Source organism: Alligator mississippiensis, chromosome 13 (assembly GCF_030867095.1).
Source record: "Alligator mississippiensis isolate rAllMis1 chromosome 13, rAllMis1, whole genome shotgun sequence".
Taxonomy (NCBI): domain Eukaryota; kingdom Metazoa; phylum Chordata; order Crocodylia; family Alligatoridae; genus Alligator; species Alligator mississippiensis.
The window spans coordinates 22,452,531-22,466,886 of record NC_081836.1 but is presented as its reverse complement, the minus strand read 5'-3'; the positions used below and the strand labels follow the sequence as shown (position 1 = coordinate 22,466,886).

The window sequence follows — 14,356 nt, the reverse complement described above, 5'->3', positions numbered from 1 at the left end:
CACCCACTCATGCCCCCCACCCCCACATCCCTACATACCTAGGATGGCGCCTGGGTCTGGGTCACTGCTGAAGCCTTGCCCTGCTCCTATTTGCCCCAGCATGCTAAGGCAGCTAGAGCATGTTACAGGAGTGTACACTATACTGCTTTTTTCCCGGCAGGTTTTTTTTTGATACCACAATTTGCAAATATGCAGCATGGGGAACATTTTTTTGTGCCCAGCGTGCCTCTTGCAGTGTCTCAAACTGCTTTGAGAAGCCGCAAGAGGCACATGCACGCTTATCTGGATGTGTCCATAGAGAGCTTTTGGCAAGCCATGCAGATGAAAGCAGAAGGAAAGGAGACTTATCTGGCAAAGCAATGGGCAGACACTGTGTTTGGAAGAATGTGACATTCCCCACAGCCAAGGCTGACAGGTATAAAAATCACTGACTTGGGGATCCCCAGTCTGGTTGGGCAAAAATGACAGTAGGGCAACGAGTTTGTTTAAAAACCTTTAAATGAGGTTGGTGAAACATTAAGACCTCATGTGCAGTTAGCTGCTTTGGGCAATGTGGGAGGCCCAAAAATTTTATGAAAAGCTCTATAGAGAGTGAGTGAATATAGATAATGTCATCATTTCACAAAGGAGCTAGAAAGCTAAGTGAGAAAGACAGAACGGAGGTGACTCAGAGCCTGAAGAACAGTTAAAAGATGACAACACTGGGATGGGATGGCTTTCCCTTTGAGTTTTATATGGCTTTTTGGGACTTAGTGGAGTTCAATGTAGTCAAGAGCATTTCAAGAATACCTTGAGAACAGGAGGAAGGGGAGAGGAGTTCAGTCTGGGGACAGTGATTGTCCTATACAAGAGCAGAAGGCCAAATTAAAAACTTGTCATGTTGCTGATCACGTTGGCACTTGATCATGTTGCTACATACTAACCCTAAACTGCTTGCCAAAATGTTAGCAATGTGAATGACAAGTGTTGCCTGATATGATCAATCCAGATCAGATGCGTGCCATACCCGGATGTCATGTAACAGACTCACTGATAGCCACTAGAGACGCACATGGCAGTTACAAAGTTGAATCAGAATCTTAAAAAGGCCTATGATAGGTTAACCCAGGCATTTTTGTTTTCTGTATGGCAAACGATGGGATTTCTATAGGCTGTATTTGGGGTTTGTATATGGGGGATAAGAGCAGTATCCTCTGTACCCTCTTCAGTCTGGAGTGCAACAGGGGTGGCCCTTTGACCCTGACACTACTATGTTCACTGTGGAACTACTGGTGCAGTGAGAAATCTAGTTATCAGCAGGTTCATGTGTCTGGGGGAGATGGTAGGGAAGCAAAATGTGTGCTACTTATGGACAACATTAACATGGTAGTAAGGGACAAAGTCTTACTGCAGAGAGTGTTAAGGCACACAGGGGTAATACAGAGAGACAGTGAGCACATGCCTGAACAAGAAGAAGGGTGTCACAACCCAAAGTTGTGATTTTTGTTTTGTGTGTGCTTCGGCACTGCTAAATTATTTTCCTGCTAAATTGCAGCTTCTTTGCACGGTGGAGTTTTCTGCTGCAGAAGAGAACCCCGGTGCAATGGAGAATTTCCCGCCAATTTGTAGCTTTCTTTGCATGGTGCATTTCTTTTGCATCTAAGAAATGCTCGGTGCAAAGAGTTCCCGCCATTTGTATGAGAATTCGAGCCACATTATTGGCTAGTTCTAAAATATGCACACGTGGCGGCTAGCAAGTGGCTTGCTAGCCGTATAAAGAGCTTGGGTGGTTTCCGCCCAAGTTGGAGAGAAATCGGTTGGAGAGAAATCGGAGTGAGAGAGAAACCTTTGCCTTGTGTGAAGATCTCTAAGCGCTGTGGATTCTTATGGACCCAACATATTTCTTAAAAGGCAACAGGGGCCTGAAACGAACCCAAGGAGCTTCAACAACTCTGTTGGAGAGAACGAATTTGTAACAGCCTCTGGCCTCTCCCCATCGCCAATAGATTCCTAGATGTATCCCTTCCTGTACGAGAAACTACCGAACCCACGGAGCTTCAACAACTCAGTGGGAAAGAATGAATTTGTCGTAGTCCTCTAACGAGGATTTAAGCGGAGCTGTACCTGGAAAACTGTCCAGCCTACACCACGACCATCTTTGGGTGTAAGTAAACAATCTTTAAATCAACCACTATGCGTCCATGACTAATTCTAGCTCGCCCCCGGTCTTCTCCGACCCCGCGTGCCTGGGCTGCTGGCCACAGCCCGCGTGCGCAAAGACGGGCCCGGAGCGCTCCCGGCCCGCACAAAGGGGACATGCATGGTGATGGAATGAATGGGCTAGGGGTGGCAGTTACCAGCATGGAGGTGAAGGAACTTCAAATACCCTTTGACGTGGGACTTAGAGGAGATAAGGCATGGCAAACGGCTGGCTAGAGTACTGCAGATCCTGGGCTCATGGACAAGTGAGGGCCGTGAAGGCAATTTAGTTTTCTATAATACTACACATGGGGCAGGTCTTTCCACAATCATGGAGGCAAGCAGGTTGATTATAGACAGCATTGTATACTTTCTCTGGAAGCCCAAAAGCAAAAGCCTAGCTTGGACCAAAGTGTACAAGATGAGAGAACTCAGGGGATAAGAACTACTAGATGTATACTGTTCGTTTATGTGAAGCCGGTGAGCACATGCTGCCAGGTAGCGTGGCTGGGGAGATGAAGATCAGGCTTTTTGCATGGTGCTTCGCTGGAACTATGTTGCAGAAGCGGAAGATATACAGGGGATCTGTTTCATGCCCATAGGTGTGGTGTGCTCCACCTTTGTTCAGAAGGATGGAGGCCTTTTTTGATGAAGTATAGGCTAAAGGAAATGGAAGTGGGGGTCTTAATGGACCACAAAAAAGATGATCAGGAAGGTGAGGGTAGGGGATGTGTTAGCACCAGTGCAACATCGGTCATATGAACTCTCCAAGCAGGTGTGGATTGGTATCACCGAGAAGACAATGGTAGAAGATCACTTTGACCTGAACTGTCTCACAATGTGACAGATTCTATTAGTCTGGGTGATTCAGCATGTGCAGTACCTTTAGACGACCCTTTGGTGTCTAAGGAAGCCGGGTGAACAGGAAGAGACCAAGACATACCTGTTTTTGTGATATGCCTTTGTAAAAGAGATATGGGACAAGGCCATATGACTAATCCAGAAGTGGCCAGGGGACAATGATTGACCAAAGACAGTACTGTCCAGCATCTTACCTAAAAATGTTAAGGTTACAATGAATCTATCGAATCTATCCAAACTAGACAGAAAGAGCTTTGAGGGACTCCTGAACCACAAGTTAACTGTGACAGATGCTACCATCAAATCTGTCATCTAACACTCTGAAAGAGATCCCTTGCCAAACCTCCTATTGTAGAAGTCTGGAATGCCATCCAGGAAACCTAGAACAAGTCTAGTGGACCGAATGGCACAGTTGTTGAAATTTTCAAGGTTGCCAGCAAGAAATTGGTACTGACACTCCACAAATGTTATTCTTTGAATTTGGAACAATGAGGAGATCCCTGGGGACCTGGGGAATGTTAACATCATGACCAGGGATCTAGGTTTCCTGTTTACTGCAGAAAAACACGGATTTTTCCCCTTTAAAGCACATTGCCCCCTTTGAGGTGGGAAAAGATGGGTTTCCCCTTTCGCAAACAGCTCTCTGCAGGTTGGCAGAGCTCCAGTCTGCAGGAGCTACTTGCCAAAGTGCAGGAAACCCTAAGCCCTGTCCGGAGGAGGCAGGGCCTGAGAATCTGAATCAGCCAAATTAACTTTCCCTCCTGTGGCCTTTGGAGTAAGTAGGGCTTTTTGGGGGTGGGTCCAGGGGTTTAAGGGCAGCTGGGGGCCCTGTCCAGAAGGACTGGGGGTGGGGAGGCTTTGGGTTGAGTGAAGGTTATGCTGCTGGCGGGGGGGGGGGGGGGGGGGGGGGGGAGAGGTGGCTGGGGCCTGCAAGAAGAGCTGGCAGGGTGGGCAGGCGGCAGGGCAGGAGTGTGTGGGTGGCAATCACCCTGTGACTCACTATGGGCCGAGGCTGGGGTGGGTGCGGGCTGTCTCGTTCTGCTCTGGATCATCCCAGTTGGGCTGGGATGCTGCCTGGCTGGGGTGGCAGTGGCAGCAGCTCAGTGCAGGAGGGAGTGTGCACTGTGCCCTTGGGGCAGAAGGCGCTGTCCAGCCAGGGTGGTGCCCAGGGCTGAGGTGGGGCACTGGGGGTGAGCAGTTCCCGTCTGCTGTGCTGGTGGCCACTGCCCCACTGCTCACTGCACTGCCGCAGGCCATCCCGCTGCCCTGTAGCTGCAGTGGCTGCTGGCAGCTCTGATGGGGCTAGCTCTGGAGGTGGTGACTTGGGGTTCACTGTGCTGCAGGGTGCAGTGGGGGAGGGAAGGGGAGGACAGGATGGCTAGCCCACTTGCTGCCCTGCTTGGCCTGGGGCCTTGCTAGCCCTGGGGGGCTCCTGGTTCCAAGAACCACTCGTGTGGGTTGTGATGGGCCGGTGGGGGAGGTTGCAAGGGGGCAGCAGGGTCTGTGTGTGTGTGTGATGGGCTATGGGTGGCGGGGCTGTGTAAGAGAGAGAGAGATGGTGGGGGGTGGGGATGCCCCAGGTAGCAGTGGCCTCCAGAGCCAGGCTTGGATCCCCCATGGGCTGCTAAAGCAGCCTGGGAAGGGGCAGGCTGGCCTGGAAGGGAAGGGAAGGGACTTGCCCAGCCAGAGGCACGCCCAGCCCAGTCCCTGAGCCCCAGTCAAGGGTTTCCCAGGAAGAGAATGGGGGCTGCTGGGACCTGGGCACAGGTGCGGAGAGCAGAACAATGGGGGCTAGCACTGCTCAGAGCCACAAAGCAGCAGGTGGGACCAGCCACAGCTGGATCCATAGCTTGGTGCAGTGGGGGAATTGCTGCTGGGAGGTAGTGAGTGGAGGGCAGGAAGGAACTGAAGATAGGGAGTGAGGGGCACTGGCAGGGCTGTGGGGGCTCTGGGTTAGGAGTAAGGGGCAAAGGCATGAGTAGGAGCAGGGTACAGGCATATCAGTGCTGCTCAGTGCTACGGGGCAGCTCTGGAAATAGCCACAGCTGGACCTGCATTCTGGTGAGCAAAGGGGGCAGGGAGAGCTCTGATTTTCTATGGTAAATAAACCAAAATCAAACACCACAATATATAGCTATTTAGAATGTATTTTATTATAATGATTGAGGCACTGGTAGGCTTCCAAATTGCTTTAAAATTGTAAATCTATCAATAAAACACTGTGTTCCTGATACTGATTGTGACAAAAAGGGGCAAACTCTCAAGGCCCAGTTTCAGTACTGGTCTGCTCCATTTTCCTATGGGCAAACCACCTGCCTCATTCGCCCACCATGCCTTGTTGTTAAATAATTATGCTGTTAATTAGGCGGGAGGCTGCCCTTCGAGGGCCCTGATGTCCAAGGGAGATAAATACACGCTCCGAGTTTCCCTTTACATGTCCCATGACTCACAGATGACATACGGTTTGTTACATCTCCAGCTTAAGGCCAGGCCAAACTTGATAGTTAGGCCTTAGCATACTACCCTATACAGGGCCACACACATACCACCCCCCTCTCACAGGGCCCTCTACCACTCCACCCTCTCTCACCTGGCCTCTTACACTCATGCCTCTCTCTGGGCCTCATTCACCCTTGAGTGACCCCACAGGGCCATCAGGCTTGAATGTGCACGCCTCAGCCAGCCCTGGCGCAGCCTTTTCGGTCTCTCCCACGACCCTCATACGAGTGGTGGCTGGGTGATTAACTAAACTCTGGGCCGATTTCGCCCCTCACTGAGCTACTCTTGGGCTAACACTTCTGCCCCTACACTGCGGCTGGGGTCTTACACCCCTGCATGCTCAGGTACTCCTCTGTGAGAGTGTCTGGCTCCAGCTTCTGGGTCTCACACCTGTATGGGCTCAGGTGCATCTTAGTATGCATGCCTGGGCCCTCTATGCCCACCAATAACCCACCAGATGGTTGGGGCTGGGGCACTCCTACCCACCTTTCACTGGGGAGGTAACTGGCCTGGCATTTCTTGGGGACTCCCTCACCACAAGGAGTCTTACCAGGCCACCCTTCCCTGGCAGGGTGCAGTTTCAGGTCATGCCCAGGACCACGGAGCCTCCTCCTTCCCCATAGCCCCAACCTTACCTCTGAGCTGTTCCAGGAGCAGTAGTTCAGCTGGGTGATGTTAGTCCCTCAGTGGCAGGCAGTAAACTGCCTCCCCAGCCCTGAGAGCTGGACTCTAAAATGGCCACCCTAAATCAACCACCTGCTGGCTGCCTGCTCCAGCCCGTAAAGTGATGGAGCACTGAACCTGCACGTCACACCGATATACAGTACTCTTTTATTTTAATCATGGAAAAATGCAGATTCAGGGGGTTTTAGAGAATGTGGGATTTTTATCAGAGAATTTTTTATTTTTAAACAGAGAAAACCAGGATCTCAGATTATGACTGTCTTCAAGAAAGGAGATAAATCTCTCTGTGTGGGACCTACTGAGGTAGTTCCCTCCTTTCCACAGCAGGGAAAATTCTCACCCACAGCCTCCTGAACCATCCTCTCTCCCTCTTGCTGAGGAAGTCCTGCCAGAATCTCAGTGTAGCTTCAGATCATCTTGCAGTGTAATTGACATGATTTTTACTGCCAACCAGATCCAAGAAAAGAGTTGAGAACAACATCAGGACCTGGATATGGCCTTCATTGTGCTTAGTAAGGCCACTGACTTAATCAATCACGAAGCCTTGTGGAAAGTACGGATGAGACTCAGCTGCCCTGAAAAACACATCAAGGCCCTGAGGCTTTTCCATGACCAGATGACTGCAACTTCTTTGTAGTGGACTGAAGGCAGATCCATTTGTCATTCAAACAGGGATCAAGCAAGGATGCATCATCACCCCAATTCTGTTCCCTTTTTTTTTTTTTTTGACAGTCATCCTCATTCGCATTAGGGACCAGCTGCCTGCTCAAGCAGAATCATCCCTAATTAAACCATCCTAGCCAAGTGTTTGTCTAACCTGCTCTTGAAAACGTGTAAGAACGGAGATTCCCCAACTTCTCTAGGTAGCTCATTTCAATCCTCTCTATAAATCGCTCTTCATGTATTTGAAGACTGTTATCAAAACCTCACTCAGTCTTCTCTTTTGCAGACTAAATAATCCTGGTACTTTTAGCCTTTCCTTATAAATCCTGCATCCCAGGCCCCTCATCACTTTTTGCTCTGTGCTGGACTCCTTCCAAACTGTCCACCTCCTCCTTCAAGTGGCGGGAGCCCAAAACTGGACACAGTACCCCAGGTGAGGCCTCAACCACTGCTGAATAGAGCAGAAGAATCACTTCCCTTTATTAGATGGGTGAAAAAGTGGACAAGCTCTCATATGGTTCAAAAGGTAGGCCCAAAAGCACTTTAAGAACTAAGTTCATATCCCACTGATGAATCAAATTTCTCACCAGAGAACTTGAAGAAGATTTCAGAACTGTGAAAGGGAAAGAAATGACTTTGTCTTTCACAGATGAGTATTGGGCAAGATGGCAGGTAGGTATATTTTGACTAGACTCAGAGATAAGTCACTGAAGTCTTCCTCTGCTACTCTGGGGGCTACTGCCTTATGCAGCAATGAGAAGGATATCCAGCTACAGTCACCAAATTCTAGCAGGCTTGATTCTAGGGTATTTGATTCTAATAATTCCTCCTATTCTGTAGACAAAGAAATTGATGACAAAGGAGTGGGGGCTGATGCTGGAGATACTGATGAAGACGTATCATCTTTTTTTAAACTCTCCAACTGGCTGTCATGCCCACAGTCAATACAGTCACTCAGGCATAACTAGAAAAAGGTCCTGGACCTGGCAGGCTGGATACTACAGCCCCTGCAAAGGGAAACCTGCAGACTAAGCTGTCTCACAAAAGGAATTACTGGATTCACATTGGAAAGCAAAGAGAATGCAAGGGAAATGGCCTGAAAATACCAGTGTGACTTGTCAGAGTACTAATAGTTAATTGGATCAGATGAGTCCAAAGATAGCAGCACAGAACATTCAAATGTCACTGATGGCTCCAATGCTGACAGCCCAGATGGACCTGGGGCTAGTGCTAGTAGGGTAACAGAGAATAATGGCAACTTCAGCTCCTAGTGGACAAGGAAGTTACCTTGGTGCCATGAAGTAGAGTAGCATCACAGCAAGAGTCCATGTTAGCAGGCAGGACACTGTTAACTGTTCTTTGTTTTAGTGGAGCTAGCACTTACGAAGAACATGGTGCTAGAAAAACAGTTAATCGATGGCATCTTGTTGGCATGGCAGAGGGTAATGTCAAATGCTCCCTGTTAGCTCTTCTGGTGCCCCTGTGATGCTTCCAAGCTTGTGAGAAAGCACAATGACCCAAAGTCTCAGGGGTCAAACAGTGAAGAGGGGAGCAAGTAGCATCTTCTTTCTCAAGAGATTGCTTTGGGGAATTTTCTCTTTGTCCCCTAGTACTTTGTCTCACTGAAGGCTGACTTCACAGTATTGCCACTGCTGCAGATATTCTGGGCAGGAAGCTCACACACTTAGAATCTCTGCATCTGGTTGGATCTTGCAGCCCAAGGTCTAAGGCTGGAGACTTATTGAGATTTACTGAGCAGGCGAATTGAAAGCCCAATCTCTCTCTCCTTTCTCATTTGGGAAATGAAAAATTCACAGACTGAACACTTCCCTAGATTATGAGCCTCTAGTAAACAATTTAACATATTCAACATTGCTAGGTAAAGCACCATCCCAAAAGAAGAAATATATAAAGGCTTGGAGATCTTGAAGTGGTCATGCTGGATGCAGAAAATTGAGGTATAGTCTTTTTGGGGAAAAAGAAGCCTTCACCAGCTAGAAAACCAGGGGTCCAGAGGCCAACAAAAACTCTCCTTCTCTCTCCTCAATGACAGGAATGAATAAACAAGTTAAAACAGAAACAAAAACTTTAAAGAGCTCCCTCCCCTCCCCCCCCCCAAAAAAAACAAAACCAAAACAAAACAAACCACACACATTAAAGGGATAAGAAAGGATTGTAAGAATAGCAAAAAAATTGCCTTGGGTGGTTGTGAGGAACTAGTGAGTGAGGCATGCAGTACACCTTAGGTTCTTAGAGCAGTGCAAGGAAAGGTGGACACATGTACAGCTGAGGCAAAAAGCCTCCACTCAAGTGTGTCTGGAAAATGCATAAGGACAAGCACTCAGAGGACAAGTAATGTTAAAAGCTGAGAGGATAATGATAAATGAGTAGTTCTCATAGCTGTTTTTAAACACCTTTTACCATGTCATGAATTCATCAGCTGATCGCCTCACTGCAGAGGAGAACTGCTTTAATTTGGCTGAAGCACCAAATTCAAAATAACATTAATAATATCCAAAGATAGGATGAAATCTGTTTCCTCAAGGAGGATTGGCAGCTTTTAGTATTTACAATGACACCAAGTTAAGCTGGTCAGAGAACTTCCCTTTACAATATTTCCACTTAAAAACTGTTTTTGATTGTATTAAGCTAGTATCTTTTGCTTTAAGAATCAAAGGCCACCGGCATTCCTCTATAGCAGGGTGCACAGTCCTCTTCCTAAGATATCTTGAGTACGTTTTAACAACCCATGCAGCAGAAGATTGTTGTTCCATTGCTTTACCTGTGGCAGGTTAGGGCGATATGCCTTGTAGTTGTGTGAAATAATTCACTGTGTAGTTTTAGTAATAAGTTAGAGATTTGTATGGAATGGTTTGGATACGGATGATCTTGCCTCACTCAGGAAGGAAGTTGGACTAGATGATCTCCAAAGGTCCCTTCAAGTTCTACTTTTCTATGATTCAATCCCCTTTTGAACTGCTTAAACTGTCAGTCTCCACAAGTGATCTGTTATTAGTAGTTCTATAGTACCTCTGTCTCTTTTAGTACACTTCCATCATCCTTCTACACAGAGAACTCATCATGGCTTAATCAAATTATTTTGAATAGAGTTGTTTCACTCTATTCTGTTTGCATATTAAAAATAGCCTGAAGGAGATACTAGTAACCTAATAAATCAGTGGTTTTCAAGCTTTTTTCATTTGTGGACCCCTAAAAATTATTGAAAGGAGGTGCAGACCCCTTTGAATTGTAAGTGTGGATATTCACTTTTGATTGAACATAGTCATCTTCGATTGAACATAGTCAGCATACCACAGGTTGAAAACCACTGTAATAGATCATTGTTACTTGACAATTCACTGTTTTTATCTGACAACAATTACTGACTGCACATTTAGCAAGAAAAAGGTACAATTCAGGACATGTAGTTATGATATAGATGCGGACACCAGATAATAGCAAATGTCATTTAACATCAGTGATAATTTGGGGACTAGAATCAGGGCAAAGGAATAAGTATGGCCTAGCATCAATCAAATGTTTTGATGTCACATAATTATTTCCTATGTAGCTATTTGACAGCTTCACAGTTTTTGATGCATTTATCCTCAGATACATTTTGATATAGGAAAGTCCTATTACCCTCATTTGCCACATGGGGACCAAAGCAGAGAGAGACTAAGAAGAAAATTTATACTACTTTCATGCTGCTCTTGAAGCTGCTGTTGGGGAATATGGTCCTACCCACTGGCTCCTGTTCTAGATGCACTAAATCCAGGAATAAGGCAGGAGAACTGCTATAGGGGCCTTATTTCTGGGTTTGGCACATGAAAAATAAAAATGGGTAGGCAGTCAGGATTATGCTTCTTGGCAGCAGCCAGAAAGCACTGGGGAAACAGTACAGACATACCTTAAGTGACTTGCTCAGGGCTACACAGGCAATGTATGGCAGAGGAGCAAGGACTTGAGCCTACATCTCCTAAGTCCTCTGCTAGTATCCCAGCTACTGGGCCATCCTTATTCTTGTGAGCTATTATGCAACTAGACATCACTAAACTTGGAAATCACATCACTGAATGTAGAAATCACACCTAAGTGTGAAAACGTTTACATGGCCCTTATTTTAGAAAGCTGTGATTAGCCATGTTAGTCTGAAGTTGAGTAGAAGGCAGGGTAGATTTGAACCTTATAGACTAACTAAGCTAGATAGATATGCACGTGTATATATACCTACATGCCAAAATAGATATATATATTAGAGGTGCACCAATATATCGGTCCATATCGTATCGGCACCAATAAAAGGAAAATTGATATTAATGGCAATGGCTTTTTTTGGCTGATGTGGCCAATAATGTCATCAATAAATGCTGAGTGCATGGGTGCAGCTGCAGCATTCGCGCAGCCAGGAGTGCAGCCCAGCAGTGTGGAGAGCAGTGTCCAGCAGGTAAGTCTGTTGTGGGGAAGGGAAGGGGCATGGGGGTGCAGATCGCACAGTCGGGGCAGGACAGAGCTGTGAGCAGCTTGTCCAGGAGGTGCAGTGGGGGGCGATCCCACTGCTGTGTGCACCCCTGGGGAAGGCATGGGGGGGAACATGCCCCCTGGATATGTGTTTGGGGTGAGGGTAGGCTGGTGCTGTGGGCTGGGGATGGAGGTGGTGCTGGGGTTCTTCCCAGTGTGGGGTAAGGTTGAGCCGGGGCTGTGCTCGGGACAGGCGGCGGAGGCACTGGGAAGTGGGGGGAATGGGGGAACCCTCTCCCTGGGCTGCCGCTGCCTACCCTAAGTGCAGCCCTGGCCCAACCCCCCACTGGGAAGAGCTCAGTGTCACCCCCAGCCCAAGCCCACAGTGGCAGCCTGCCCTTGCCCTGCGGACAGATCCAAGGGGCACGTGCCCCCCATGCCTGTGCACACAGCAGTGAAAGCCATGCCTCCCTCCTCGTGCTGCCTGGATGAGCCATTTGTGGCTCTGGCCTGCCCCAGCTGTGCAGTGCCTACCTCTACCCCAGCCCCACTCCCTCTCTCACTGTGGAGACTTTGATCTACTCCCCCTCCCACACCTCTTTCCCCAACAGACTTACCATCCGGATGCTGCTCTCCAAGCTGCCAGGCTTGCATATCAGCAATCGGATTGCTATTGGCTGATATGGCTTGTTAATAATTGGCCACCGGTTTCGACCCAAAAAATCTTTACTGGTGCACCCCTAATATATATCTACCTACTTTGGTTAGTTTATAAGACTAGGAACATAAATTACACATAAATAAGTATAAACAATCAGAAACCAGTTTAAATCTGTAACACAACAGAAGTTCAGTGCATATAAACCACTTGCAAAATGGCTGAAACCAGTTTAAGATAAACTGGATGGATGTAGTATCAGACTTAACTAATTTAGGTTAAATCAGTTTATTGAACTTCCGTCCCAGATTCCCCTACAGATTCAAGTTAACCTGCAGTCCCCCACCATCCCAGGATGCTTTGCACCTCCCCCGCAAACCCCTCCCTTGCAGGGTAGGTGGGCTAGTGTTGACCCAAGCTGTCTGCTCCAACTGAGGTGGGAGGTGCAATCCAGTGCCCCTTGACTTCTAGCCTGGCCCACTGCAAGCATGCAGCTCCATTTCTAAAATCAAAAGTGAACGCCTGTTTACTTGCCTATCGATTCAATCTACACAGCCTAGCACATGTGAAGATTGAATAGATTCAGCCTAGGTCTTTTTGACTGTCTGTACTTAGCCTAAATGTGCAAATCTACCCTGCCTTAGCATGGAACTCAGCCATCCAAAAGGACTGTGTTTGTCATGACAACACTGGGTCCCTTCAGAAGACAAGATTAATAAAATACAGCAGTGGGTCAAAGCCTTGCCTCTACTCCCTTTGATTCATGCCTGTGGGGAAACAGCTCAAAAACAATTGATGTCTAACAAACCTACCTTTAGTGTAGGCCTGATAGTTGCTGGCTGCCATTAGAAAATGTGACAGAAATTCCTACCAGTCATTGTGCTGATACAGAGTTTGACTATGTCACAAATGTTCCCAAAACACTGCGCCTGCACATGAACCGGTAAATCGACATAGCTAAAATGAAAAATAAATTGGTCTTGTGCCTAATATACAAAGTATCAGCTACTTAACAGGGGATATGCCTACACAAAAAATGGAACCTAATAATCCAGGGTCTCTGCCAACAGACAAAGCCAGCATGCTATTTTCAAAACTGTATCTACAGTCAAATCCCAGCAACAAGGAACATATATATTATATCCTATTTCATCCGTTTCATGCTCAGCCCATTCCCAAGAAAAAGGTTACTTACACACTGCTGTCTGTCAGTGACATAGTGTCCGCATCACTTGACATGCTCTGCTGCTCACTGTCATTGGCACTGGTGGCTGGTGCTAAAGCATACCCTGTGTTGACATAGTAAGGGTTAACTGGTTCTCTCCATGGTCCATGCCTGGAAAAAATAAAATAAAATTCAGATCATACCATCTTGTACCTTGCAACTACCACAGGTTCTAAGCAAGTAAGCCTGAACTGGCAAGAATTGGTTACTGTCTGTTTTAGAGGTTTCCTTCATGGTCAACTCAATAAAGGATTTCCTGGTTAGGATGGCAGAGAAAGCAATGAAGGCTCAACTTCAAAGATCATAAGCTAATAAATAGAAACAAGCACAAACATGATGGAATATTTACAAAACATCACAACACTAGGCTAGAAAGGTGTTGTCTTATAATATAGATATTTACCACAAGAGTTTGTTTATTTGATGTATATGCTACCCTTCCCATCAAAAGCTAGGGTAGTTTAAAGTAAGAGACAAAATAGTTTATAATTAGAGGTCTACTTAAATCACGGTTCTGTGGATTTTGCAGAAAATGTGAAATATGGGATTGTCTGTGATAACCAGGAAATATGGGATTGTCCACAAAATCAACTTAAAAAAATGAAATGCGTATTATTCACATAATACGCTGTTTAAGAATGTCCCAATGCTTACCACAATACAAAGACAATATAACTATATAACTAGTCATAGATCACATGACTGAGTTACTGTCTACTTGTTCAGTATGGTAGAATAACATGTTTCAGCCCCATCTTAAATGCAATAGTTTGAAGATGAAGATGACTGAAAATAAATTTTAGAAAGCTAAATACATTTCAGCTGGTAATAGTTCCTTACAGGAACCTCACATTCAGGTAGTGGTAAATTGTTTTGTTCAATCTTGCAACGTGCCTCTGGATGGATCAAGAAAGTGAAAGACTTCTACAGAGGCTGAGGTCAATAAACAAACAATAATGTCCTTGATGTTTAAAAGAATCACTGAAAGCAATTTAACAAGAAGAGAAGCTACATTTGAGCTACTGGAGGCATTCACTACTGCCAACATACCTTTGGAAAAATTGATAACCTAAAACTAAGGGAGTATTTCAGCAAGTACATACCAAATGCTGGGAGTTTCCCACGTG

General features: G+C 46.5%; 1 protein-coding gene across 3 annotated transcripts in view; it reads right to left on the bottom strand.

Annotated features, from left to right (window-relative positions):
* Positions 1 to 14,356, bottom strand: part of AXIN1 (axin 1) — a 227,398-nt gene that overhangs the window by 82,102 nt on the left and 130,940 nt on the right. For all 3 annotated transcript variants that reach the window (XM_019482361.2, XM_059716844.1, XM_019482362.2), the window contains exon 3: positions 13,200 to 13,340. In XM_019482361.2, the coding sequence (XP_019337906.1) occupies positions 13,200 to 13,340 (141 nt within the window). The remainder of the gene's footprint in view (positions 1 to 13,199; positions 13,341 to 14,356) is intronic.